At 44.9% G+C, this 27,018-nt stretch overlaps 2 protein-coding genes across 4 annotated transcripts in view; one reads left to right on the top strand and one right to left on the bottom strand.

Annotated features, from left to right (window-relative positions):
• The window catches only part of CCDC47 (coiled-coil domain containing 47), a 29,665-nt gene extending 13,315 nt beyond the window's left edge, over nt 1-16,350 (bottom strand). Inside the window, exons 1-6 of the mRNA XM_081166729.1 lie at nt 16,214-16,350; nt 9,542-9,804; nt 7,340-7,447; nt 5,772-5,946; nt 4,188-4,309; nt 942-1,007 (exon numbers count right to left, since the gene is read on the bottom strand). Coding sequence (XP_081022855.1) covers nt 942-1,007; nt 4,188-4,309; nt 5,772-5,946; nt 7,340-7,447; nt 9,542-9,799 — 729 coding nt within the window. The 5' untranslated portion in view covers nt 9,800-9,804; nt 16,214-16,350. The remainder of the gene's footprint in view (nt 1-941; nt 1,008-4,187; nt 4,310-5,771; nt 5,947-7,339; nt 7,448-9,541; nt 9,805-16,213) is intronic.
• A 2,212-nt stretch (nt 16,351-18,562) lies between these two features.
• Nucleotides 18,563-27,018, top strand: part of DDX42 (DEAD-box helicase 42) — a 31,663-nt gene continuing 23,207 nt past the window's right edge. Inside the window, exons 1-7 of one of the 3 annotated variants that reach the window (XM_081166198.1) lie at nt 18,568-18,641; nt 18,819-18,866; nt 20,415-20,541; nt 22,015-22,248; nt 23,003-23,153; nt 24,477-24,538; nt 25,033-25,069. In XM_081166198.1, coding sequence (XP_081022324.1) covers nt 20,522-20,541; nt 22,015-22,248; nt 23,003-23,153; nt 24,477-24,538; nt 25,033-25,069 — 504 coding nt within the window. In that variant the 5' untranslated portion in view covers nt 18,568-18,641; nt 18,819-18,866; nt 20,415-20,521. Of the gene's footprint in view, nt 18,642-18,818; nt 18,867-20,414; nt 20,542-22,014; nt 22,249-23,002; nt 23,154-24,476; nt 24,539-25,032; nt 25,070-27,018 lie in introns of those variants that run through there. The other 2 variants (XM_081166199.1, XM_081166200.1) reach the window with 2 other exon arrangements.

Raw genomic sequence — 27,018 nt, 5'->3', positions numbered from 1 at the left:
AGCAAAAATAGATTCAGACTTTACAAAAGGCTATCAGCAAAGATCAGGGTCAGGTTGGATGGGAGCCCCAAGGTAATTACAAAGGTCCTCTAAAATATAATTACAAGAGGGCATAACATAAATGACTACTTCTCCTTCATAACACAACACCAGGTGAGCAAATAATAGGTCCCCTCTAGCAGCAAGGTGTTACCACCGCTAGAACAACTTACTGCATACTTTTTCACCCTAAGCAGTGTCAATGGTTTTGTTTGAACCACATTAAACTGAACTGCAGTCTTTTTAACCCACCCAGTAAGTGAAGCATTGCTTCGCTTAATTCTACTGCAAAGGATATTCCCAGTAAAAGAAATCACAGTCCTACGTTCAAGCCCCTTATGATGGCAGGGAAATGGGAGGAATTGGCAGGACAACCTCTCATTGCATGCCTACACCGCTATTCCCGTTTTGGACAGTAATTCCTAACTTTGGGTTGGGAATGAATGACAGAGAGTATTATTAGCGGCTGGCATTGCTACATGCTTTCAGTTGCAGCATGCAGCAAAAGCAACTCTCGGTAGTTCTAGACAAAGAAGCACAGAATTCTGCAGCCAGAATAAATTACAAAATGTGTGTATAATTATTTCTGCGTAACGTACTCTGATTCTGATGGACACAGAGCCAAGTGCTTATGTAGAACAATACAGCCCCATGCTCCCTATTCCAAAATTCTGCTGAGACTCCCTCGGGCTTCTGAGAGTTTCAGCAAACACCACAGGTTAAGAAGTTTGCCTTCGCAGGCTCAAGTGCTAGAAACTTGGCCGAGTTGCTTTTATTAACTAACAACATTTTCAGCATGACTGTGGCAGCACTGAATTCACTCATTTCTGTGTGTAACATGCACCTCAAATATAGTTTCATGAACTTAAAAGCTCCCTTAGGCCACAGAACTAAACACTTACCACTTGGTCACAGGATGGCCTCATCATGCGAGCGAGAACGTTCAGCAAGTCTTGTCTCTTCAGAAACTGAAAGACAGCATTTTGACCGCGGTGAAACCCTGCTCCAGACTTGCAGCACAGAATGGCATGTTCTTGCAAGGCCCATTAAAATCAACTTATGTGAGATGTACCATAGGACTCCCTGCCTTACAAATGTAAATACTGGTGTGTCCTGGTAGTGCAAAGAATACCTACTGCAGCTCCCAATAATCATCTGAGCTTGGTATTTATTGCTTCTTTCATTTTATTACACTTAAACCCTGCTTCTTCCACCACAGAATTCAAAATGGCCTGGCTTGGAGAAGTTAGTAATATCTTCTTCCACCTGGAAACTTAATGTGTGCCAGGACCAGACCAAGGCATGGTTATCTTCAGCAGAGCTGCTGCATTGTGCAATTTCAAGACCACCTTCTGGGATCATTTGTGTTCTCCACACATTTATTTTTATTTAAATGCATTGCAACCCCAGGAGCAGCTAGCCCAGTGGGGTGGAGCATTGCTGCTGCTTACCAGGAGGAGCAAGAGGAAGAGGAGGAAGAGAGTGGTGAGATTTACCGTATTTTTCGCCCTATAAGACGCACTTTTTCCCCTCCAAAAATGAAGGGGAAATGTGGGTGCGTCTTATGGGGCGAATGCAGGCTTTCGCTGAAGCCTGGAGAGCGAGAGCGGTAGGTGCGCACCGACCCCTCTCGCTCTCCAGGCTTCGCGGACCTCTCCTCAAGCAGCGGGAACGTTCCCACTGCTTGGGGAGAGTTGCCGGCATCCCGAAGCCTGCAAGCGCTGATCCCAGCACGTGCAGGCTTCGCGGATCTCTCCCCAAGCAGCGGGAACGTTCCCGCTGCTTGGGGAGAGTTGCAGGTATCCCGAAGCCTGCAAGCGCTGATCCCAGCACGTGCAGGCTTCGCGGATCTCTCCCCAAGCAGCGGGAACGTTCCCGCTGCTTGGGGAGAGTTGCAGGCATCCCGAAGCCTGCAAGCGCTGATCCCAGCACGTGCAGGCTTCGCGGATCTCTCCCCAAGCAGCGGGAACGTTCCCACTGCTTGGGGAGAGTTGCAGGCATCCCGAAGCCTGCAAGCGCTGATCCCAGCACGTGCAGGCTTCGTGGATCTCTCCCCAAGCAGCGGGAACGTTCCCACTGCTTGGGGAGAGTTGCCGGCATCCCGAAGCCTGCAAGCGCTGATCCCAGCACGTGCAGGCTTCGCGGATCTCTCCCCAAGCAGCGGGAACGTTCCCACTGCTTGGGGAGAGTTGCCGGCATCCCGAAGCCTGCAAGCGCTGATCCCAGCACGTGCAGGCTTTGCGGATCTCTCCCCAAGCAGCGGGAACGTTCCCACTGCTTGGGGAGAGTTGCCGGCATCCCGAAGCCTGCAAGCGCTGATCCCAGCACGTGCAGGCTTCGCGGATCTCTCCCCAAGCAGCGGGAACGTTCCCACTGCTTGGGGAGAGTTGCCGGCATCCCGAAGCCTGCAAGCGCTGATCCCAGCACGCGCAGGCTTCGCGGATCTCTCCCCAAGCAGCGGGAACGTTCCCACTGCTTGGGGAGAGTTGCAGGCATCCCGAAGCCTGCGCGGGCTGATCCCAGCACGCGCAGGCTTCGCGGATCTCTCCCCAAGCAGCGGGAACGTTCCCACTGCTTGGGGAGAGTTGCAGGCATCCCGAAGCCTGCGCGGGCTGATCCCAGCACGCGCAGGCTTCGCGGATCTCTCCCCAAGCAGCGGGAACGTTCCCACTGCTTGGGGAGAGTTGCAGGCATCCCGAAGCCTGCGCGCGCTGATCCCAGCACGCGCAGGCTTCGCGGATCTCTCCCCAAGCAGCGGGAACGTTCCCACTGCTTGGGGAGAGTTGCAGGCATCCCGAAGCCTGCGCGCGCTGATCCCAGCACGCGCAGGCTTCGCGGATCTCTCCCCAAGCAGCGGGAACGTTCCCACTGCTTGGGGAGAGTTGCAGGCATCCCGAAGCCTGCAAGCGCTGATCCCAGCACGTGCAGGCTTCGCGGATCTCTCCTCAAGCAGCGGGAACCACCGCTGGGGTCCCACGGCTTGCAGAGAGCTGCCTGTTTGGGGGCTGGGGTCGGGGGAAGCTCGGGCTGCCCCAGCCCCGCGCCTGGGGGGGAAATAATTTTTTCCCTTTATTTCCCCCCCAAAAAACTAGGTGCGTCTTATGGGCCGGAGCGTCTTATGGGGCGCAAAATACGGTAAGCTATGCAGGCATGCTGCAGAACCAACACTGCCCTCTCACTGGTGCGCCTGTGCAGCCCCAACGTAGTCACTGTCTTACCGCTCCCAGCAAGCAGCACTACGCTCCTGCTGACCTGCTGCTGAGAAGCTATTCCAGCAAGTCTAGCCCCGTCATGTGTCTAGTCCGCCCTTCGTTATGTGGTCCTAGGGCAAGTTACATACAGCTTAACCTAACAAGTAAACCATGTAATGCATAAACATTTCAAGATTGTTAATTAAACCAAATAAACAGCAGTCAGCGACAGCAGCACTGCAATGGGAGGAATATTCTGTCCTCATCCTCCTCTGTGCAAAACGGTGTGCACTGACCCAAAATGTGTACAATGACAAGATCAGATGCACCTCAGAAGGGAGGACGTTGACCAATCTAAACAAAACCCAGAATGCAAGCATTTGCCTGGGCCCTGTCATAGCGGGAGATCAGGCTGGGGAGGCATGTCTGCTGAGGCAGGAAGGAAGGACTGCATTCCTCCTGCAAGCAGCCAAGCAGAATGGAGTTTTCCTTGCCACATGGTCCTGTTTTCTGCCCGGGTAAAAGGTAGGGCTGAGCTCTTGGTTCCTCAGTTTGCTTCGGAACTTTCTCTCTCTCCTGCTCAGCTGTAGTTCCTATCTGGAAACAAGTGTTCTATTCCTGCTCTCTTCGCAGAGTTATTAAAAATAATAATACTACAGTGAACACCACTGCCATTTCATATGGATTGTTTGTGTGGGTGTGTTAATTCTATGTCTTCCCAAAGGCACTTATTTATATAATGAAATACTACCTGGGTAGTTGATTCCAAAAAGAGGTGCTGCTTGATTCACTGGCATTTACGCTATAGGGTCTTGCAATGTCTGCGTCCCGTCCCACCCGCCAACCTTCATCCTCCTGTGCTTTTTAACAGAGTGAAGTCACTTGGAGTCTGCTGCCTAGATATTCAACTTGCAGACACGTAATGCACAAAACACTTCGAGATGCTGTCTCTCATACCTTGAGCTGTATAAGCATGCCCTCACAGCACACCCTCCCGGAGCACCACAGGTTATAAATATGTTCGTTCTCTTGGTTCAGCTTGCCCGTGCTTGTGGCTTCTTTATTTGTGCCGTCATCCCCTTAAAAGAAAGCATAAGCTGATCAACGAAAGTTTATTACTGTATACTTAAGACAACGCTGCAGTATGCCATATGGCAGGCTGCTTTTGACAACTCAGAGGCTTTGGTCGGTATGAAATACTGCAGCCTGCCTTCCAATGGGGATGGGATAGCTGCAACATGCTGCACCAATACTCCAGTGGCTGCTCTGCCTCCCTGTTGCCTTTCAGGCTCTGCAACGTGAAGATGGGGATCTGAAAAGCCTTAAATGACCTGCAACAGTATACCCAAGAGATCACCTCCACCCCTACTTTCCACCTTAAAAATGGGATGTGATCAGATCTTACATATGCCATCTGTGTATCACATTAAGTCTGCTCAAGCATGCAAAAAGGTGTGCTCATGGACTGAAGAGTTTGGATTTGATATCCCGCTTTATCACTACCCTAAGGAGTCTCGAAGCGGCTAACAATCTCCTTTTCCCTTCCTCCCCCACAACAAACACTCTGTGAGGTGAGTGGGGCTGAGAGACTTCAGAGAAGTGTGACTAGCCCAAGGTCACCCAGCAGCTGCATGTGGAGGAGCGGGGAATCGAACCCGGTTCACCAGATTATGAGTCCACCACTCTTAACCACTACACCACACTGGCTCTCTAAGGTTTATTTAGTATCTTCAAAAGATACTATCTTTTATTTAGTAAAGTTCATTTACTAAAATAAATAAAAGATTATTTATCTTTTAAAAGTTTATTTATCTTTTATTTAGTAAGGTTTATTTAGTATCTTCATGGATCTTAACTTCAAAAAGCCTGAAACCTTGCTCCTTGCTCTACGCTGATATTCCACTTTTTCTCCTCCAGCAGCCTCCTGTGGCATCCCCTTTTGGAACGATCCCCAGCTCTCTGAATTTGTGCGCTCTTGAAAACGTATCTTCTGTAAGTACGTCTCTGATATCTTTGTGAACTCTTTACAATCTCTTAAGTTTTGCAACCTCTAAGCAGACTGTCACTTTTATCTCTTTCAGCAATGCACTCTTCCCAATTTTACCTTGCTCTTTTTCTTGCTCCTTCCAACACTGCAATGGATTTCCTGGGAGTACTGTTCCGTCTTCGCTCAGTGCTGGCCTCTCCCCAAGATTCTGCACTGTCCGCGTTCAGTTTTTACCTCTTCAACCCCTGACCTCATTCCCTTAACATCTCACCAGACTTCAGCCCTCTAATGCAAGATATGTCTCACTCCTCCGTTTGACATCTCAGCTCACACAACTGAAAACTGAAAAACTCGGGAGGAGGTTTGAAGAACTTGGCTGATTTTGCACACACTTTAAATTCATTCTCTCCTCCCCTTTATATGCCACCTTCTTGGGCCAAGCTACACTTTGATCCACACCAACTTTATGAATCCTCAGCACCTCTCTTGTAACTCTGGTTAAGTGTTGGGGAAGGAGTAAGAAACTACTAGGCAGGCTTTAGGACGCAACTTACCAACAAGGGCAAAGTTACTTTCAAGCAGCTCCCGGTGACTATTGAACCAGGCCTGAGCCAGGCGGTTGTTCTTATTCTTCCCTATGATGTAGTTCATGATGTAAGCAAGCAGCCCTGTCACCATTAAGATTTCCATGTAGTAACTCTCCCAGCTATTTTGGAGGTGGGCAGGGACCTGCGGTTGAATTTGGACATTGTTAAAATTACTTCATTTTGGGAGGAAATCAGTTGCTCAACAACAACAACAAAATCTGGTTGCAAGTTATAAGACACCTTGTGTGTGTGTTTTTTTTATTCTTTTAGGAACTACCAGTTACTACAGCAGTTACTAAACTCAAGACATAATATATCGAATCAAAACAATCCTGCGCTGGGCAGTGGCTCGGTGCTTTGCATGCCTCTCCCCATATGACCCAACCTGCACCCTGCGCTCATCATCTGAGACCCCGTCTTTGTGTGCCCTTTCCATAAGAGGCCCAGAGGGCAGCAACTTGAGAATGGGCCTTTTCTACAGTGGCTCCCTGCTTGTGAAATGCCCTCTCCAAGGAAGCTTGCCTGGCACCTTCATTGCATATCTTTAGGCACAAGGCAAAAACACTTCTCTATGAGCAATCTTAGCTGACCAAACATTTTGTGGCTTTTTAAATTTGTGGGAGGGGAGGGGTTGTTGGTTTGTTTTTGTTTTGTTCTGTATTATGTGTTCTCATTTTGTATGTTTATGTTGTGAACCACCCTGTGATTTTCGGATGAAAGGCGGTATACAAATTTAATTTAATAATAATAATAATACAGTGATACCTTGGTTGTCGAACTTAATCCATTCCAGGAGTCCGTTTGACTCCCAGAACCATTCGAAAACCAAGGCGCAGCTTCTGATTGGCTTCAGGAGCTTCCTGCACTCAATCGAAAGCCACATCGGACGTTTGGCTTCCAAAAAATGTTCACAAACCGGAACACTTACTTCCGGGTTTGCGGCATTCGGGAGCCGATTTGTTTGGGAGCTGTTCAACAACCAATGTACTACTGTAATATTAATTAATTAATAATAAAGACTTCAGTGATTATCCCGGCCCATTCAACCCTACAACTTAATGAAATTTAATTACCTTTTCTACAGCCTAAAACCTGGGCACTGCCAGTGTGCTACTGCCATGTCAGGCAATGTACAAAATATCAGTTACTAGAAAAGAATACCGAGTGACTGCACAGCGTCTTTGAAAGAACAAAAGATCACTCTGGGCAGTTGACTAACTTCACATGGGATGGGGCCTAGCACCAGAAAAATCTGTATGCTTTCTGTGGAAATGGGGGGGGGAGAGTATAGTGGAAAACAGCAAATGAAAGAAAGCTCAACACATGAACGAATACATCCAACTAAGTCATACTAAAGAGCAAACCCACTGAAATCAACCCACTTAAGCTAGCAGAGTCTGCTGATTTCAACAGGATCTACTTGTATTATTTGGTTGGAAACAACCCAATGAAGCTTAGTGATGTTGAATTAGGTTAGGGCCACTATGAGCTACTGTTAATTAGGGGCTACATGTAAAACTAGTACATGAGCTTACATCAACAATTGTTATAGGATCTTTACTCTTGCCGGGAGATGAATCAGGTTTCTCCTCGTAGCCTTCAAACTCTTCATCGTCGTAAGGCTCACTCTCTGTATCACCTTCCTACAATAAGAAAGCAAAAGATACAGAAAATGTCAAATGTTTCAATGAAGTCGACTTCTACTGTATCTATATTTACTGCTGGAACTGCCACTGGATATAGCTTTAAACTGAAGGAGCCACCCTGAATTGTGACATTAATCTTTATAGTTCAACCTTCCTTTGGAAAACTCAGAGCAGCTCACATAGGGCTCCAAAATAGTATCCATTGGGCCCCTGAGCAAACCGAGATTTTGGATTAAATATAACAGCAGCATGTACCTTCAGCCAATTCAGAGTAGCTTGGTATATGACATTAAACTTGCTTCTAGAAAACCCGGTAATTGTTTGCAATGGTTTCTCTGCTATGTTTGATAGCATCTGGGTGGCTGTGGAGTGCAGCACATCTATGTTTGCCTAGCTGGGAAAAAGACTGCATCTTTCATACCCGCTTCTGCAACGAAATTGAATGGGATGGCCAGCTACGTTTCTTCCTAGCGCAGGCACAGCGCAAAGAGGTGACAATGTTAATCCACACTCAGAGGCTGTGCAAACAACAAAAGGACAACGTGCCCTACTGTAAACATCAAAAAGGAGTTAACCCAAGAGCGCTCTCATGGCTTGAAAAGGTAGGTGCCATTGACACCAAGTCTCCAGGTGTCTGAATTTAATAGAATCCTATCTATTAAACCTGAGATGCTCCTCAGGTTCAGGGGCTGGGTGCTGCCCTCCATTTGGCCTTCAGGACTCTCCCCAGGCCTCAGTCACGACTGGCTATGTTCCATGCACTCCACAAGTGCAGTTTTGCCTGACTGAAACATATCCCTGATTGGTGATAAGGCTGCCTGTTTGCCTGGAAAGAGGATGGAGAGATATGTCTGGGTGTATGTAGAAAACTTTGAGTTTTGCAGGCTTTTGTAGCCTTCTGAAGAAAGGAAGAGAAGTCTCATCAGCTGTGCCATCCACCGTGTCTAATTAGTTCATGGAAGGTTGCCTGTGATGGAATGTGTCCCTCAAGCTGAATTACCTTCCTCATCCCTGCCCTACTGCCTTTACAATCCCAAAGACAATCCATAGGTCTGTGGTAACTGGAAGAAAGAGCACAGTAACACCCTTGAGACTGATTGCTTAATTGTGGCATGAGCTTTCGTAAGCAACAGCCTATTCCATCAGGTGGATGAAACGGGAGGCGGCAGACACAAACATGTGAGTTGAGGTACAGTGCAAGATCAATCAAGTTAGCAAGGATGCGACTTCAAAAGAATGAGGATGCCAAGAAGACATCTGATTGCAATGATGGGTTACTTCAATACAACCTACACGATTGCCTGACCTGGCACTCAATCCACGTGCAGAAAGATGGTGCAGATTTGAAGTATTTAGACTGCCAGCCTACATCTATTTACCCACCTGAACTGAGCGGGACTTACTTCCAAGTTTATGTGCACATGATTGCTTTCCAAGGCATGGGAAAGCTTGCTGCAAAGACCACATCCAGCCATGAGGGAATGCTTGCCAAACCTCATGCCACAAGCAATGCTGCATTCTGCTTCTCTACAGCAGGGGTGCTACCATGAATGCCCCAGTGTTTTGAGATGCCCCTTCTCAAGAAGTTCCTATGCCTCCCCATGCCCGCTAATTTTTTTTATTAAAAAAACCTCAATACTTTTGTTTTTCAAGGAGCCCCTGTGTTGACTGTTTAATGTTGCTGCTGCTTTCTGTAGTGATTATTTTCCTTCAACTTAATTGGTCTTTTGAATTTAGGATTGCCATATGTCCTCTTTTTCCAGGACACGTCCTCTTTTTCATGGGTATACAGTCATCGCAGCGATCCATAGTTAAAAGTAGAAGTCGGCAAACATGTCCTCTTTTTTGCTCATCAAAACATGGCAACCCTAATGTTAAACTTTGCATCTTTGTACCCCGCTTTGGAAGCGTTCGTGACAAACAGTACAGAAATGTAATTGTTAATTAAATGCAACATAAAACCTAATTAATATATAAAATCTGGCTTTGCCAGTGGAATAGACTGGCCAACCTCGTAACTCCACCATCAGCAACCCTCCCTCAAACCAAAAATGACAAAGAACAGGCCAGCCCTTCCCCCGGCTTTATCACCTGCGCATCAGCATCCTCAAAGTCAAGATTTTCGTCTTGACCTTCAAGCTCAACAGTGGCCTCCTCCTCGTCATCTTCGGTCGTGACGACCCGCTGGGGAGATTCAGTCGCAGGATCTTCTATCACATCTTCAAACTCAGCGAAGTCATTATCATCATATTCCACAATGTCATCGCCGTCGTCAAACTCATCGAACTTTGCCCAAACGAGGCCCCACGGGATGAAGAGAGTGGCCACCAGGAAGCACACGCTTCTCATTATTGCTGGGAAAAGCAAAAAGGCAGCAAATACCGAAATCTTCAGGCCTGGGAATACAGAAACATCCAGCGCGTGCCCCTTCCTAAAATAGCAACTCAAGAGGCCGGCAACTCCCTGTTGGCTGCAAACAGCACGCTGGGAAATTTATCAATCTGCAGTTATAGCTGCATGCCATTTACGTATCAGGTGCACAAATAAAGATGGCGTGGTCATGTTACAACACTTCTACACTGTGCTCCTCTAGGAAATGTAAGACATGTCCGTGGGCCAGAGAAAGAGTCGTGGGCAGACACATGGTTCTAAGAGCAAAAGGCCACCTCCTGCATGTTATCGGCAAGACCTAAAAGGGGCAAATTTGGACTACTGGTTTGGCTAATTATGAAAAATTGCATTGCCAGAGAAGCTCACTTAGAAGCTTGAGGTACTGAAAGAAGCATGTGGACACTTTCACTACAGACTGGTACTAACAGCTGCATATGCACAAATCTGGACTGTTTTAAGAGCAAATGTAGACAGTTCTTCAACTAATTGACATGAAACCCATGAAAGTAAAAGAAATTACAGTGGTAGTGTGTGACGTCATTTTGAGCGTCTGCGCATGCGGCGAAACCTAGAAGTAACACGCTCCGTTACTTCTGGGTTGCTGCGGAGCGCAACCCGAAAGAGCTCAACCTGAAGCACATTCAACCCGAGGTATGACTGTATAGGTACGTAGCCAAATGTTTTTGAATAGGTGTACAGTGGTACCTCGAGTTAAGTACTTAATTCGTTCTGGAGGTCCGTTCTTATCCTGAAACTGTTCTTAACCTGAAGCACCACTTTAGCTAATGGGGCCTCCTGCTGCTGCCGCGCCTCCGGAGCACCATTTCTGTTCTCATCCTGAAGCAAAGTTCTTAACCCAAGGTACTATTTCTGGGTTAGCGGAGTCTGTAACCTGAAGCGTATGTAACCTGAAGCATATGTAACCCAAAGTACCACTGTACTACTAAATCTGTTGTTGATTTGTTATCCTCTCTTTTTGAATAGGAGTACTAAATCTGTTGTTGATTTGTTATAACAAAAACTGAACAATAAATTACAGGGGAGGAGGGGAGCCACACCCTAAGTTTCTTTTTAGCTACACAGAAGTAGCATTGCACCACACTTCTCAATTACTCAGATATAAAAGAGGAAAGAGACTACTAAGAGGGTAGAGGGACAAAGCCTCTTCCTGAGCACACTAGAATTTGAGCTTGTTCTCCTTTCTGTCACCATAGGGTGACAGGTCTGCCAATCATTGGTTTAGACTACCCGCCTTTTGTGGACTGATAGAGCAATCCAATGCCTGTCTGCACAGAAGTAAGTCCCCCTGAGTTCAGTGGGGCTTACTCTCAGGTAAATGGGTATAGGATTGCAACCTATCTAATGTAAGAGCTGGATTATCAAAGTACAGTGGTACCTCGGGTTAAGTACTTAATTCGTTCCGGAGGTCCGTACTTAACCTGAAACTGTTCTTAACCTGAAGCACCACTTTAGCTAATGGGGCCTCCTGCTGCTGCCGCGCAGCCGGAGCACAATTTCTGTTCTCATCCTAAAGCAAAGTTCTTAACCTGAAGCAGCGGAGTCTGTAACCTGAAGCGTATGTAACCCGAGGTACCACTGTATCCATATAGTTCAGCCCCTCTTTTCCGAAAGTGATCAGCAAAATGACTCTAGGAGCCCACAATCAAAGCATGAAGTAAAAAATCACCCCCTGTTACTTATCCCAAACATCTAGTATTCAGAAGTACAGAGTCTGGAGACTCCATTCTGTTTAGCAGTCACAGCTAAGAAGTGCAACCTCCAACAGAAGGTTGTATATAGGATGACAGTCACCAATCAACCCACACCCATACATGTGCATGCAAATGGGGGGAAAGTTTACTTAAGGAAATGATGGACTTTGTCAAAAGTTTGAGACTCTAAGCTGAAAATGTCCAACTGACAATTGCCTGATCTGCACATAATGATAAGCTATAATTTATTTAACAACCCTTGAGTTAACAAGTTGTGATCAAACAAAGCATGGCTTGTTTCTCCAAAATTTGGTTCATTTTGCAGCTGCTCTCGTTTGCTGTAGCTTGGCAAGTGTGGGATGCGATGCCAAATAAACCATAGTTAGTTAAGGAAGACTGCTTGGTTCAAGCCATGGATAAAAGAAACCAATGTTTCTAAGTCAACAAAAAACCATGGCTTCAGACTGTGGTTTGCGGGCAGTAAACAAATCATATATAAGCCTCTGGACACAGTTAGCTCACAATACTAGGCCATGGTTTAATTATAGTTTAAAAAGCACTATGTGTGAACCAGACCAATGTTGGACTTCACTTTATAGAACTCATGCCTATGTTACAATCAGGGTGGATAAAAATCAACGATTTAAAAATAAATAAATAAATAAATAAAAATAGTATTTTTTAAATTTAAATTGGATTTTTAAAACGAAATGCTTTTAGAGGAAAAATCTTTCTAAAGATAGTTTTCTATTTAAGTTACATTATAGTCCAAAGGCTATTCATCAGGAAATAAGGATGTGTTTTAAATTTTTCATGTGTGCTAAAACTCAGTCTAAGGTTTTTTTTTAAAAAAAAAATTAACCACATCAGTTAACAAACATGGATACATATGCTATAATGTTATTGTTTCAGTTAAATAAACTGTTAAATTGTTATTAAGGAAATGATTATTTTTCTCCTTCCAATAAAGTACAGCAGAAAAGTTGTCCAAATATACAGTTAACTTATTAAACCTCACAATTTCATAATTATCTGTCAGTGTGTTTCTAATAGTATAACCAAATCAGTACGGTAATTTTTGATATAACTATAAAAACTACTCTGAAAATTTATTATTCCAAAAATGAAACCTTCATCTGGTTGTAAATATTAAGATTATACTAGCAAGAATGAGTCTTTCTGTAAAAAAAGAAGAAGATTTAAATCAAGCCTTACTGACTAGTGATTTAAATCAAGTCTTGCTGACTAGTGATTTAAATTGTGATTTAAATCGATTTAATTTAAATCAAATCCACCCTGGTTACAATACAGCTCACCTGCTGTACAAGCAACTGTCATCGTCCATAACTCATATAACACTTCTCAGTATAGTTAGTAAATTACTGTGTAGCACTGGGAAGTTTCCATTTGCTGCTGGAAGAAGACTGCTGTTTTGGACAGCAATCAATAAAAAACAAATTGCACCCATCTGCAAATCTCACATCGCAGTATCATTGGGAGCTGAGGTCCTTGTTAGGGTTATGTTACAGACTGACACTGTCAATGCCTGTTGTTAGTACCTGCCGCTTGCAACACCGCAGCCTTCCGTATTCCACAGTTACAAGGAGTAGCTCCTTAAAAGGAACTCAATCTAGGTTAGGCAATCTAAAATTAGCAAGAGCAGCCAGAGCGCTTCCATCCATCAGCTACGTTTTATAAGCAGGCAGGCTCGGGAAATAAAAAAGGATGCATGAAGGAGATACAGGCTGCTGTAGTGCTTTTGGCACACACTCTCTGAATGCCAAGTGTGCAGAGCAACAGCTGCCTTCAAACTAAAAATGTAGCCGACCCCCAGTCTCTCTACTTGCCTGGCCGTTATCAGGGACTGGGCTGGACACTAAGGAATGGTGGCTGAATACCGATGAGCGGGCAACTGGGAGAAGGGAAGTTGCGGAGAACGACTAAGGAGGAGGGATCAGTGGTCTGGGGGAGTCTGTAACAGCCAGGAGGCAAGAGTCAGAGGCAGGAGAAGCTACAGGATAGGAGAATGAAGAGCAGTGCCAGGAGACAGAGGTCAGGCTGGCATAGCGTCAAGGACTTCCACACCTTCCTCTCCTCTTCAATCATTTCCCCACGACCAGAAGATGACTGAAGAGGGAGGAGTAGGAACAGGTTACACGCAAGAGGTTTTGCTTGCTTGCTTGTAGGGAGGTTAAAGGTAAAGGTAAAGGGACCCCTGACCATTAGGTCCAGTCGTGACTGGCTCTGGGGTTGCGGCGCTCATCTCGCTTTAGTGGCCAAGGGAGCCGGCGTACAGCTTCCAGTGAACCAGAGCAGCGCACGGAAACGCTGTTTACCTTCCCGCCGGAGCGGTACCTATTTATCTACTTGCACTTTGACGTGCTTTCGAACTGCTAGGTTGGCAGGAGCAGGGACCGAGCAACGGGAGCTCACCCCATTGCAGGGATTCGAACCGCCGACCTTCTGATCGGCAAGTCCTAGGCTCTGTGGTTTAACCCACAGCGCCACCCGCGTAGGGAGGTTAGGGAGATAAATAAGCTGGGGCCAAGGGCGGAGTGTTGGGCTTTTATGACAAAATGGGTGTACAAATTTTGTGAAATAAATGAATAATATAATAAAATCACCCTACCCTTAATATGCCTGGTACTTCTGGTCTTCCTACTAATATACCTATCTATTTAGAGCAGGCACAGGTGGAAGGTAAGACTGAGCTCTTCAGATAGATTACCTGACGATCGCAGTAGGAGTTTCTGACCTGCAACTGTTTAACATAGTAACATCAAAAAGGCTTCCACCAAACTAGGCTGTCAGAAACCACGATGCATAGTTTAGCTGTAGATTTCCCACCATTTCTGTTTGCTCTCACAACAACCCTGAAAGGTTTGAAAGAGAGGGAGAGACTGGCTCAAGGTCAACGAGCTTTTGGAATATCTGAAAAAAATATCTTAATAGGATGAAATTGCGAGCAGCATTCAAAATATGCTGAAGAAAAACGATAGTATTTGAAATAGAAGAATATGTATGTGTTAGGTGAAATGTCTAATAGAATGAATGGGATGGGATTAAGAACAACACGAAAGGAAAGGCGGAAAGTTTAAGAAATGTATAAGCAATTGAAAAGCTGAAATTTATATGGAAAGATTTTAAAGTTTTATTTTTTTTAAAAAAGGAGGTCAACCAGTGAGCTTCATGGGCAAGCGGCAATTTGAGTTCAGTGTGCCCCAACCTGATACCCTCCAAATGTTTTGGACCCCTGCCATCAACACCAGGCAGCATGGTAGAATTAGTGATAATGGGAGGTGCAGTTTAAAACACCCAAAGGGGACACCAGGTTGGGGTTGGAGAAGGCTACTCTAGTTGTAACAGCAGCCTGGCTCACTGGTTTGTACATACATACATACATCCTAGGAGAAGCAAGTAATGAGATATCTCTGTATCTGGCTCTTCTATCCTGCCTATCATTTCACCTCAAACTCAAGCTGGATTATAGGAAGGAACAAAATAGGTTTATCCAATTTGATGATTTAGAACTGTACCCTTTCAGAACTATACTCAATTATGCTGAAAAAGCCTCCCCAGCAACCTGGTCCAATACTCAGATTTACAGAACAGTCTCCCCATTCCCAAGCATGCACCATGCTGTTCTCACAGTGGCCAACCAGGAGAACAAAAGTGCTCTTCCCTCCAGTGGTTTTTAATTCCAAATCTGAGTATGCCAGGTAGTTAAAGAGCTTTAGCAGGTAAAACTAAGCCACATTAAGTGATTTTGGACAAGCACTGTAGACTGTCAGGTGAAAAGAAAACGGAGGCTGGAAAAAATAAAAAATTATGCTGTCGAATTCTAGGAAGCCAGCATTCATTTTCTAAGCGTATGAGAGATTATGTACTTTGGATTTTCCCACCATGTTTTACCAAACAGGTCACAAAATTCCCACACACTGAGCTGCAGGAACTCCAAGAGTTCCTATAAGAGAGAGAGCCATTTGAGGTACGTGACATAAAACAGCATTTCCCCTATCTCTATGCAGTACTGTTCAGATATTTTGTCCTCTCCCAATGAACACACACGTGTGTTGCATACACACGCACTCCCTTCCCCCATCAAGATAAACAACCCATACCACAACCTTACAAGCCAATCTCTGCTTTTATAACCCCCTCTTTTTATTATTTATATAGATACCCAGCAATAAAAACAAAAGCAACCTTGGGAAGTTTGCAAGCAACACTAAATTGAAAAGCACTGTAAATAATAATTAAGAACAATAAAAGAGAGCGGGGGAGGGGAGGAAACAAAAAAAAACAAAACACCTTTCCTTGTAACAGCAGCAGCAAAAGCAGCTTACAAAACAGTTATTATTTCAACACCGTTGCCACGACCGGGGTAGGGTCGGCTACACACGTGTCGTACGTACACACGTGTCCTGGAGACCGACCTACAAATTCCAAAGGAGAGCGAAAGGCAGAGAGACTTTCGTCCCAGGCCTGGAAAGGGGGCAGCCAACTGTTTACCCCTATGGAGCCGCTTTTGACTCGCTTAGGAACCACCCAGAGACCTGGGAGGGCGAGAGAAGGGCCCAGCGGACTCCCCTTAGCCCTCGCCCCTCTCCCCGTACCCCGAACCCTTCAAACTGACCCACCCGGCGCAACCCCGAGGTACCTGAGGCCGGCGCTGCCGCTACAACGACGTTCCCGAGGCCCAGGTCGCCTGCCTGCCTGCCGGACTTTACGCTCGCGGTTTCCTTCCTCCTCCTCCCGTAAGGTACGCGAGTTGCGTAAGTCTGCGCAGGCGCCTCTCGCCTGAAGGCCAAAGAAAGGTGAGAGGCGGAGGGAGGAGAAGGAGGAGGAGGAGTGGCTGGGAGCCGGGCGGACTCGGAGGCCTTTGCCCCGCTTCCCTTCGGGGTTAGGGAAAGGGGCAGTGCCGGGTTTACTTATAAGCTAAACAAGCTATACTTTAGGGCTTCACCTTCTTGGGGGCCCCCAAAAAAATTAAAGGGGGGGGGGAAACTGGATGTACGTTTCCAAAATACATAAGATAAAAATCAAATCAAATCAAACCTACATACAGCAACAGTGCTTTGTGTTGTGTAGGCTCCTGTGATGTAAGTCATGGGCCCCGCCTGCTCCCTAAAATATCACTGGTTTGCTCATTTCTATATATAGGGTGCCTACATTCTGCATGGACTGGTTGCCTATTAGGTCCATAAATTACCATACAGCATATGTTCAACACAAAAAACAGCGGCAATTTGTTGTTGACAAAGGACAGCTGGTTATATAAAGGGCCCCATTACCTTCAGTAGCTTAGGGCCTCATCAAACCTAAATCCGGCCCTGCATCTGTCCCCCCGAAGCGGCTGCAGAGGCTGATAAAATCTCTTGGACCTTGATGAGGGTTTGTTGTTGTTTTTTACTCTATTTGCAATGGCAAAAGGAAGGCACAAGGGTGGTTTTTTTATTATTTTTGTTATTATTTCCTCCAGAAACGTGTGAGAAGCTGGTTGAGACACTTCCAGGAAGGGGTGGGGGTGGGGGGAGAGAATACTTTGTACATGCTCTGGTGTGGGCTGGGGTTGCCAAATCTCCCCAAAATAAATAAATAAACAAACAAACACATGTCCGGGAAATTCCACAAGGAGACTTGAGGCACCGACACATGTATTATTATGGCATAAACTTTCAGCTGATGGAGTGGACTGCAGTACACAAAAGCTTATGCCATAATCATTAAGGTGCCAGGAAATAGGAAAAAAGGAAAAAAGCTTCATAGCCCTACTATTAATAATATGACAGGTCTACACCTTTAAAAAAACAACACACTACATCCTTTCAAAAATATCCAGAGGCCTGGAATATATGCATGGTGGTTGCTTTTTTCTAAGCACTCAGAGAGGACTTTCAGTTAGTTTTGATGCCATTCACCCCCCTCCCCCAGGCTTCCTTTAAAAAAATAAAATATGTTGCTTCTGAAAATACTGTTTGTAGTTCTTATTCCCATATTATTGGGATGAGCGGATATGTGAGAAACAATGTCTTACAGTAGCCCTAGAATTCAATCCACTGTTACTAACCCCAAGCTGTAGTTTAGTAGTAAAACACATGCCTAGCATGCAGAAGGTCCTTGACTTTATCTCTGACATCTCCAGCTGGAACATGGGCATAGCCAGGATTTTTGTGGCAGGGGAGGCCTTTTGTTGGTGGGGGCAGAAGCTCAGCTATGTATTTTTATTGACTGGGGGGCAGCTGCCCCTCCCTGTCCCGCTGGCTATGCCCATGAGCTGGAATGCTGCTGCCAGTCAGTGTATGTAATGCTAAACTAGATGGGCTAGATGGGAGACAGTAACATGATACTGATTCATTATTTCATTCATTCATATATATATAATTTATTTTCCATTTAATATTATACATTCACATCATCGTTATCCACTTTACCGCTTTGGCTCTTTAGAGCCTATCGACTTCCTTCCATCCTGCCTCATGGCTTTCAAAATTAACCTTTATATCATTGCATTTTATACGTTTCCCCATTCTAATTACACTCATTACAAAATAGCTCAAAATTTAAATGAAAATAGAGAGAAAAATTCTCATTACAAGTCTTCAGACTATCCTGCTAGTGATGCGAATTGCTTACAATAATCTTTCAAATATCGTATAAATTTACTCCACTCCGTTTGGAATACTTGATCATCATTATTTCTATCCCATCTCTCCTACTAATAATTGTGTATGTGTGTGTGTTTATTACAGTAATAACTTTATAGGGGGGGGGGGAACCAAGCTCGCGTGTCACTCTAGAACTTTTTCCCTCTAGGATCCGCGCCCGCCACGGGCTTCTTCCAACGGTTTCCCGCCCTTCGCGACGTCACCCGGGCGCGCGCGGAGGAGCGAAAGGCCCCTTCGCAAAGGCGCGGAGAGAGGGCCGTCGCATGCCGCGCTGTGCGCGATGGCGTCATCGCGTCGCGGCCGCCGACGCCGCGCCCCGTTTTCTTTCTCCGTAGTAACCGGGTAGAGAGGGGAGGAAGGCAGGCGAGGAGGAGGGGAAGGCGGGGAAGAAAACCGAGCGAGGGTCTGACGAGGCGGCGGGTAAGCTGAGAGGAGATAGTGGGGGAGAAGAGGGGCTGGAAAGAGGCCCCCGGGCCGCCCCTCCTCCTGCTGGGTTGCATCGATATGAAGGAAGAGGAGGAGGGGGCGGGGCTGAGGCCTAGCGGGGCTATGGAGGCCTCGGGGACCTGATTTCTCTCTCTCTCTTCCCATTCCTAGGCGACGTGCCCTCCTGTCTCCAGCCACACCCGTCGCCCCTTACCGAGGGTAAGTAGGCAGGTGGTATTATCGGAATATCTTCGGACGTACACTTGGTATTCCGATCCTGAAGGCCGCCTTTTTGCTGCTGCTTCTCCTCCACCACACTTGCAGCCTCCAGTCCTCTGTTGACATAGCAAAAGTCCTCACCCGTTGAAAGGGCGAGGGGGGGACGGCAACAGGATCAGAGCCGCTTTTTGTTACAGTGGTACCTCGGGTTACATACGCTTCAGGTTTCAGACTCCGCTAACCCAGAAATAGTACCTTGGATTAAGAACTTTACTTCAGGATGAGAACAGAAATCGTGCTCCGGCGGCACGGCAGCAGCAGGAGGCCCCATTAGCTAAAGTGGTGCTTCAGGTTAAGAACAGACCTCTGGAACGAATTACCGTATTTTTTGCTATTTAAGACTCACTTTTTCCCTCCTAAAAAGTAAGGGGAAATGTGTGTGCGTCTTATGGAGCGAATGTAGGCTGCACAGCTATCCCAGAAGCCAGAACAGCAAGAGGGATTGCTGCTTTCACTGTGCAGCGATTCCTCTTGCTATTCTGGCTTCTGAGATTCAGAATATTTTTTTTCTTGTTTTCCTCCTCCAAAAACTAGGTGCGTCTTGTGGTCTGGTGCGTCTTATAGAGCGAAAAATACGGTAAGTACTTAACCTGAGGTACCACTGTATTTGCGTGCCTGACACGAGGGAGCGAGCGTGTGCATGTGCACGCTTTTCTCAGAGGTCAGCCCACTGAGCACGGTGGAAAGTCCCCTGCCGAGTGGGCATGGCATGCAAGTGGGGCTTGAACCCCAAATAATAGCTGCCGTGCTTTTGTTTTCGCTTCCTTTCCACGACGGCGCTGGCTGTATTTGTAAAACTGAAGGTAACATTTATAGAAGAATAGGACTGGAAGGGGCCAAGGAAGACACGTAATCCACAGGTGTGTGGATTATGAACCCTACAAACCACCTACAGCTGCCAGCGCTGGTCACCATTATAGTAGATGCGTTGTGGCAATGGCTTCAAACGCTCAAGCCAATGCACAGCTACGAACCAGTATATGATTGCTGGTGGACCTGGATGCAGCAGACTGAGTTCAGGTTAGGATAAGAAACTTACTGGCTAGCCTCGAAAAAGTCAGCCTGTCCCATGTATGCTACATTGATGTCTGGAGAAAAGGACAGAGTGTTTTGAATTGAAAGACAAATTTGAAAAATAAGTGTCAAGTGCTTTTAAATGGAAGTGGCTAAGTAAAGAATAATAGTGCATACTTACAAAGTACGGTACCCAGCTGCTTCAGTTCTCTATTTTAGTCTCTATCTCCCAGTAGGGCTGCTCCCTGTTTTTATACCTGCAAACACAGGATGTATCTGTTTTCTTCTTCCAAGGCTGTTCTCTCTCACCCTAACTTTTTCAGGTGGACTGTATGACTGTGGCACTTAGACACAAATAGTTTTCAAAGCAGCAGCTATGCACGTGATAAAAATCCCCAATGAAAATATGTATATTAGACACGTATGTGCATTCATTGTAGAGTTTGTAAGAGCTGAACCAAATCTCTTCCACAGATTTAAGACAAAATCCTTCCAAGGCTGCACTTTTCATTGCATTCATTTTATACACAGAAGTAAACCTACAGTGTACTCCTAGGACAGCACCTGCGCAGCATTAAACAATGTCCTCAAATTCCAGCAAGTGAGTCATTAAGTGCCTTAGAAAATCAACTGGTTTTTGCATTTGGGGTGCTTTTTCATCAGCCAATGTAACAAATCCATCTTTAAAAACAGAAGTTCCAACTAACTGATCCAGTGAAGCAGATGCTCTCATTTTGACAACCAAAAAAAGTATGGGTCATAAAATATCAAAGTAGTCTGCTGATTTCTTCCATTTGGATGGGTGGGTTGGTGTTTTTCAGCCAATGTAAAAAAAAAAAAAAAAGGCACATGGTTTTCCCCCAAACAAAAATAATCCAAACTCCTGGCGGTCGGTGGTGAGGTTTGATGGAGCGATAAGCCACTTCCACAACCCTGCCATTCTCACCAGTCGGGGGCAGGGAAGTGTACCTGTTCCTTGTGCCTTCGCCCAGGCTGCCGTAGCAAAGAGGCCCAGATTGGACCCATTACTGTCACATGATGGCAGCAGGTCAGCCCCTTTCCCTGAAATTCCCCATTTTGGGAATTACTGTGGGCAGGAATGCTGCCACCAGAAGGTTCTGCCTGTCTACTCTTTGGGCAGGTGCATTGGGGCACTTCTTAATAGTGGAGCTCCTCCAACAGCAGTGACCTGCAGAACTGAGCCAAGGAACACCTCTGTCCATTCATACCCCTTCCAGTACGTGGGTTTGGATTGCTCTGTTAAGTGTCTTCGTTCAAACGCTACGCAGATGGATTTGCTTTGGGACATTGTACTGCCTTGAGATGCACTGGAATTTTTCTTGGGTAGTAAAATGTCCCCAAAAGCATTTTTATAACATTATTTATGTTTTGGTTTAAGATGAACAGCAGTGAATGTTCTTGTTAGTAAGCGCAGGGCTAACGAAGCAGGGGTTCTTTTTCGCACTTCAATTGCTTACTGTCCTTTAAGGGATAAATAGCTTGCAGACATTTGAAATAAAAATATTTATTCTAGAAGATAGCCTGAATTCATTGTTAAAAACAAAACCTCTAATGCATAAAGTTGCCACATTTTATTAGTGTCAGCCACACAGATATTAAGTAAGATGCAGTTGATTGTATTACATATATTTAAATGTATTTAGGACTCTTTGCCATCTGAATGCAGATTATATCTTTTATTGGTAAACAGAAATGACTAAACAACAGAATTGAACTGAACTGGATATTAACCCTTTAAAAGGTAGTCTGCTTCTATCAGTAAACAAAATATCTGCATTGGAGTAAACTTGAGTTTTATTCATATACTAGAAATACCCATTTTCATCTTTTAATAGTAGCTGCTGCCAGTCAGTGCAATCAACTCCTATGATTGATATTTAGGGGGAGCATTTTTTTTACCAAAATAAATAAATAAATGGTGCTTTGTTCATCTTTCTAAGTCAGACTTTCCTATTTAATTCTATGCTAGTTGCCTATGGGGTTTTGTTCATACGAGGAGTGTTTTGAAGTGGGCAGAGGCTTCATATTTAGTACGTCATTTCATCTTTTTCAGACGCATTGCTGACACCATGAATTGGAACAAAGGCGGCCCTGGCACCAAGAGGGGCTTTGGTTTCGGTGGCTTCTCCATATCCACTGGGAAGAAGGAAGAGCCAAAACTCCCTCAACAGTCCCACAGTGCTTTCGGAGCGCCTGGTTCAGCGGGGTTTGGAAAGACACCACCACCACAGCTGCCTTCTTTTTACAAGATTGGATCAAAGCGAGCAAACTTTGATGAGGAGAATGCGTAAGTTGCCCTCCTTTTGCACTTGTATCCCCATTAAATGAGTTGCCCAGAATTTTGCGATGATTTGTTTTAATAGGGCAGACGTAGTTCTATTACCTGATAATATGTGAAAAGAAGTGTCACAGTGGATGGCATAAGGCCCAGGGGCCAGCAAACTTTTCAGCAGGGGCCAGTCCATTGTCCCTCAGACCTTGTGGGGGGCCGGACTATATTTTGAAAAAAAGGGGAAAAAAGAACGAATTCCCGTGCCCCATAAATAACCCAGAGATGCATTTTAAATACAAGCACACATTCTACTCCTGTAAAAACACCAGGCAGGCCCCACAAATAACCCAGAGATGCATTTTAAATAAAAGGACACCTTCTACTCATGTAGAAACATGCTGATTCCCGGACTGTCTGCGGGCCAGATTTAGAAGACGATTGGGCCAGATCCGGCCCCTGGGCCTTAGTTTGCCTACCCATGGCTCAAGCCATTTTACAGCTGACATCTCAAGCGTAAGACTAGCCAGAGTCCAGATAAAAGTTGCATGACAACAGCTAAATTAGGCTGCCAGACAACTTGGAGTGGATATTTGAGAGATGGAGTTTGTTCTTTAGTTCTGTGCCCCCCCAAATCTTTTTTTTAAAATTCCTAAAATATTGTCCAGTGTTAGGCTCTGTGTGATAGCAGATGGTTTCCCCTTCTTATAAGCCTGCTTATGTGTTGACTTGATTCTTCCCAGTGTCACCTCCTCTCTCTCTGAATTTTCAGGTACTTTGAGGATGAGGAGGAAGATTCCAATAACGTTGACTTGCCATACATTCCCGCTGAGAACTCCCCCACTCGGCAACAGTTCCATTCCAAACCACCTGACTCAGACAGCGAAGATGACCCATTGGAGGCATTCATGGCAGAGGTGGAGGTAAGTTACCTTCTCCTAATGCATTGCCAATATTTTGTGGTTTTGAGATGCACCAAAAATGACTGTTGAGGAGAATAACAGTCAGCAGCTCTGGGACAAAAATGTTATCAGTTGTATTTATTTTAATTTAAAATATTTTAAATCTGTCTTCTGATGTAGGGTATCTGAGGTAGTTTATAGCAAACCAGTGAAAAAATCCATAATAGCCAGCTGTTGCCCTATAAGCAAGCATGAAAGTAAAGACAAGGACAGACAGAACAGAACAAAAGAAGCTGTTTAGGGAAACTTTTAATGTTTAATAGGTTATTGTATTTTAGTGTTCTGTTGGAAGCCGGCCAGGGTGGCTGGGGAAACCCAGCCAGATGGGTGGGGTAAAAATAAATTATTATTATTATTATTATTATTATTATTATTATTATTATTATTATTACTACTACTACAAAAGCAGCAACAGCAATTAGCACCTTAGGGGCCTTAAAAGTCAGAGAAGTGAAACCAAGCAGGTGCCTCTCAGCAGGGAATTCAGCAGTGGTGATGTCGCCACTTCATACATTCATAATTTAGTCTAAGAAGTACAAGTCGAACTCCTGTTCATAACAATTGGGGAGGGATTCAAACTACTACTGCTACCACTTAATTACTTGTTTCATTTACAAATTGCTTCCCGTGAGGTATTTCAAAGCAATTTACAATATAGTGGCATATACGAAAGAGTAACGTGTTTAAAAACAGTTGTATATAAAAACATTTTTTGAAAATAACTGTAAAAATAGAAACAATTTAAAACAACAACACATAAATAAAATCAGTTGAGATCTAGGTCAGATAGCAACTGAGATAAATATTTTAGAAGTCTTTTGGAAAAGGGAGTGTTTTTAGCAAGTACCAGTAGATATGCACAGTGAAAGGGAATTCCAAATGGCAGGTGCCACTACACTAAAGGCCCAGTTCTGACATTAATGCAGAACAGATCTCCTGATAGGATGGTATCTGCAGGATGACCTCTCCTGCAGCACACTGATCAATAGGGTATGTAGGGGGTGAGGTGATTTTTTTTAGGTATCCCAGTATATAGGGCTTTGTGCAACAATACCAGCACCTTGAACCTATGGTTTTGTATTGAGATACAGTGATATGCACTGAAAAACCCTTTAAATAATATGATAGGAAGAATAAGGAAAGGAGGGGAGCCAGCTGTCAGAAATCTTCTCTCTCCTGGCAGTTGGTATCCCTCAACTGGTTGCTGTATTCCTCCAGCGTCATAGGAATTTTATAGGGGAATGTGCTGCATTGCGATGTTACATTTCTTTTGTGACCCATTAGGATCAAGCTGCTAGAGACATGAAGAGATTGGAAGAGAAAGACAAGGAAAGAAAAAATACAAAGTAAGTTATTTTTTTATATCACAGCCCCATTGAAACAAGTGAGAGACTGAGAAGAAGCATGGGATCATCTTGCATTATTTCTGCTGGGATATTTGAAGATTTTGCCATGCTAAGATCTTAAGCCTTTCTGAACCTTTCTGAAGGCTGTGATCTGAATTTATGAGGGTTGATTTCTGAGGGGCTGGTGTATAGATGACTTTTCCACGGAGCAGGGTGTTGAGGTTACCTCCCTCGTTGTCTTCAACTATATAGTTCTGTGAAACAGCTTTTCTGTCACACTTCATAGATCTGAAATTCAGTCAATTTTACTCTTCATAATTTGGCAGGTCCTGGTGGGTTGGAACATAAGATGTTCGTGTTCTTTTGTTTTTTTGTTTGGTTGCTCCTGAATGTTGTCAGTGTTGCATTATATTGGCACTAATCAGATTGAATGTATGGAGCTGGGTATGTGGAACATTTGCAGGGAAGTTTTGTTTCTCTGCTTATTTTTCCAGGGGTATACGCGATGATATTGAAGAGGAAGATGATCAAGTGAGTTTTCTACGCAACCTTTCTATCTATTACAAAACAGTAATCAATGAGTGCAGACACACATTTCTGATATCCTTTGAAATAAAGCAGATCTATTTTTGTTTGCTGAGAAGATCGGGGGGACAGGGGGGAGCCTGTTCTTTCTAAATACATCAGACCATTAGCCCAGCTGATAAAAGAGTTAGGACCCCAAACTGGTTTGCAGGTCAACTTTAGGTGAGTCACATCAGCACACAACCAATGCTTTTTAGGCTTTTGTTTTATTTTTTTAAAGGGGGACATGGAGTGAAAAAAGGGAGAAGGAAGCAGAAAGACAGACATAAAAATGAAATAAAAGTAGGCCCTGTTCAGGTTTAATGATAAAAGTGGGTCCTAGTCTAAAAAGGTTGGCAGCTATTGCTGTGGACCATATAAGCAACAGCTGAACATATTTAAGTACAGTGGTGCCTCGCAAGACGAAAAGAATCCGTTCTGTGATTCTCTTCGTCTAGCGGTTTTTTCGTCTTGCGAATCAAGCCCATTGACCTATTAGCGCTATTAGCGGCTTTTAGCGGCTTATCTGCTGATCGGATCAGCTGATAAGCGGCTTAGCGGCTTAGAAAAAGGGGGGGAACCCGCAGGAACTCGCAAGACATTGTCGTCTTGCGAAGCAAGCCCATAGGAAATCGTTTTGCGAAGCACCTCCAAAACGGAAAACTCTTTCGTCTGGCGAGTTTTCCGTCTTGCGAGGCATTCGTCTTGCGGGGCACCACTGTACTGTATAAGGCAGTGATGGCCAAACTCGGCCCTCCAGCTGTTTTGGGACTACAGTTCCTGTCAACCCTGACCACTGGTTCTGTTAGCTAGGGATGATGGGAGTTGTAGTCCAGGAACAGCTGGAGGGCCAAGTTTGGCCATCACTGGTATAAGGTATTGTAGAGCTCACCATGCCACTTTGCATACTTTTTTAAAACTTGTCACAGACTTGTGCTTCTTTGAGTCTCCTATTGGTGCAGTCAAACAGCTTTATTAAGCTTGTATAAAAGCATACCTGTTATCCAAAATCTGGAACTTCCAGCCCAGTAATTCCTGAACTATGTTCCGGGGTATATTCTAGTGTGCCATGACAGAATGGCTAATTGATTTCTCCTGAGCAGTCTAAAGTATCTGCCCACTACATGTCTGCATGAGTTACTGCTCTGACCTTGCCTCCTAATCAGCCTCCATAGCAAGTAGTTCTGCCTGTTTCTTCATCAGCCATGATTGAAGCATGTGGCCCAGGGATGGTTAACCTGTGGCTGTCCAGGTGTTGCTGAACTACAACTCTCATCATTCCTGACCATTGTCTTCGGTGGTTGGGGCTACTGGGAATTGTAGTTTAGCAATATCCGGAGGGCCACAAGTTAGCTGCACTGATTTTAACACCTCGTGGTGCAGTGGTACATAATTACCAACCCCTGTGGAGTCTGGCTATTGCAACTTTTCATGAGTCAGTGCTCTGGACTTCTCCCTATTGTGGGTTCCCATATGTTGTTGAACTACAACTCCCATCACCCCTAGCTAGCAAGGCCAGAGCTCAGGGATGATGGGAGTTGTAGTCCAACAACATCTGGGGACCCACAGGTTGAGAACTGCTGATGAGTTAGAGAAACTTATTTTATGGCTTAATGTAACATTATTGAAGCTACCATTTCCCCCTGTTGCTTTGGTAGGCATTCATCTTAACTCTGAAGAAGATCTAAGGTGCTTCTTAATGTGCATAGTAGGATTGAGACATAGCTGAGAAACAGTGTGTAGCCCACTCGATGGGGGAGAGGGATTGCTTAAATTTACAGTGCAGCAAAAATAAATGAAAATAGAAATCTTGTTCTTTTGTAAATGAAGTCATGTCTTCCTGCCTTTCTTTCCCTTCTTGTCTTCTTTCGTTCCTTTATTTATTTATTTATTTATTTATTTATTTATTTATTTAT

The sequence above is a fragment of the Podarcis bocagei genome, assembly GCF_964188305.1.
Source record: "Podarcis bocagei genome assembly, chromosome: 13".
NCBI classification, from domain to species: Eukaryota; Metazoa; Chordata; class Lepidosauria; order Squamata; family Lacertidae; genus Podarcis; species Podarcis bocagei.
This window is presented reverse-complemented; position numbering and strand designations above follow the sequence as displayed.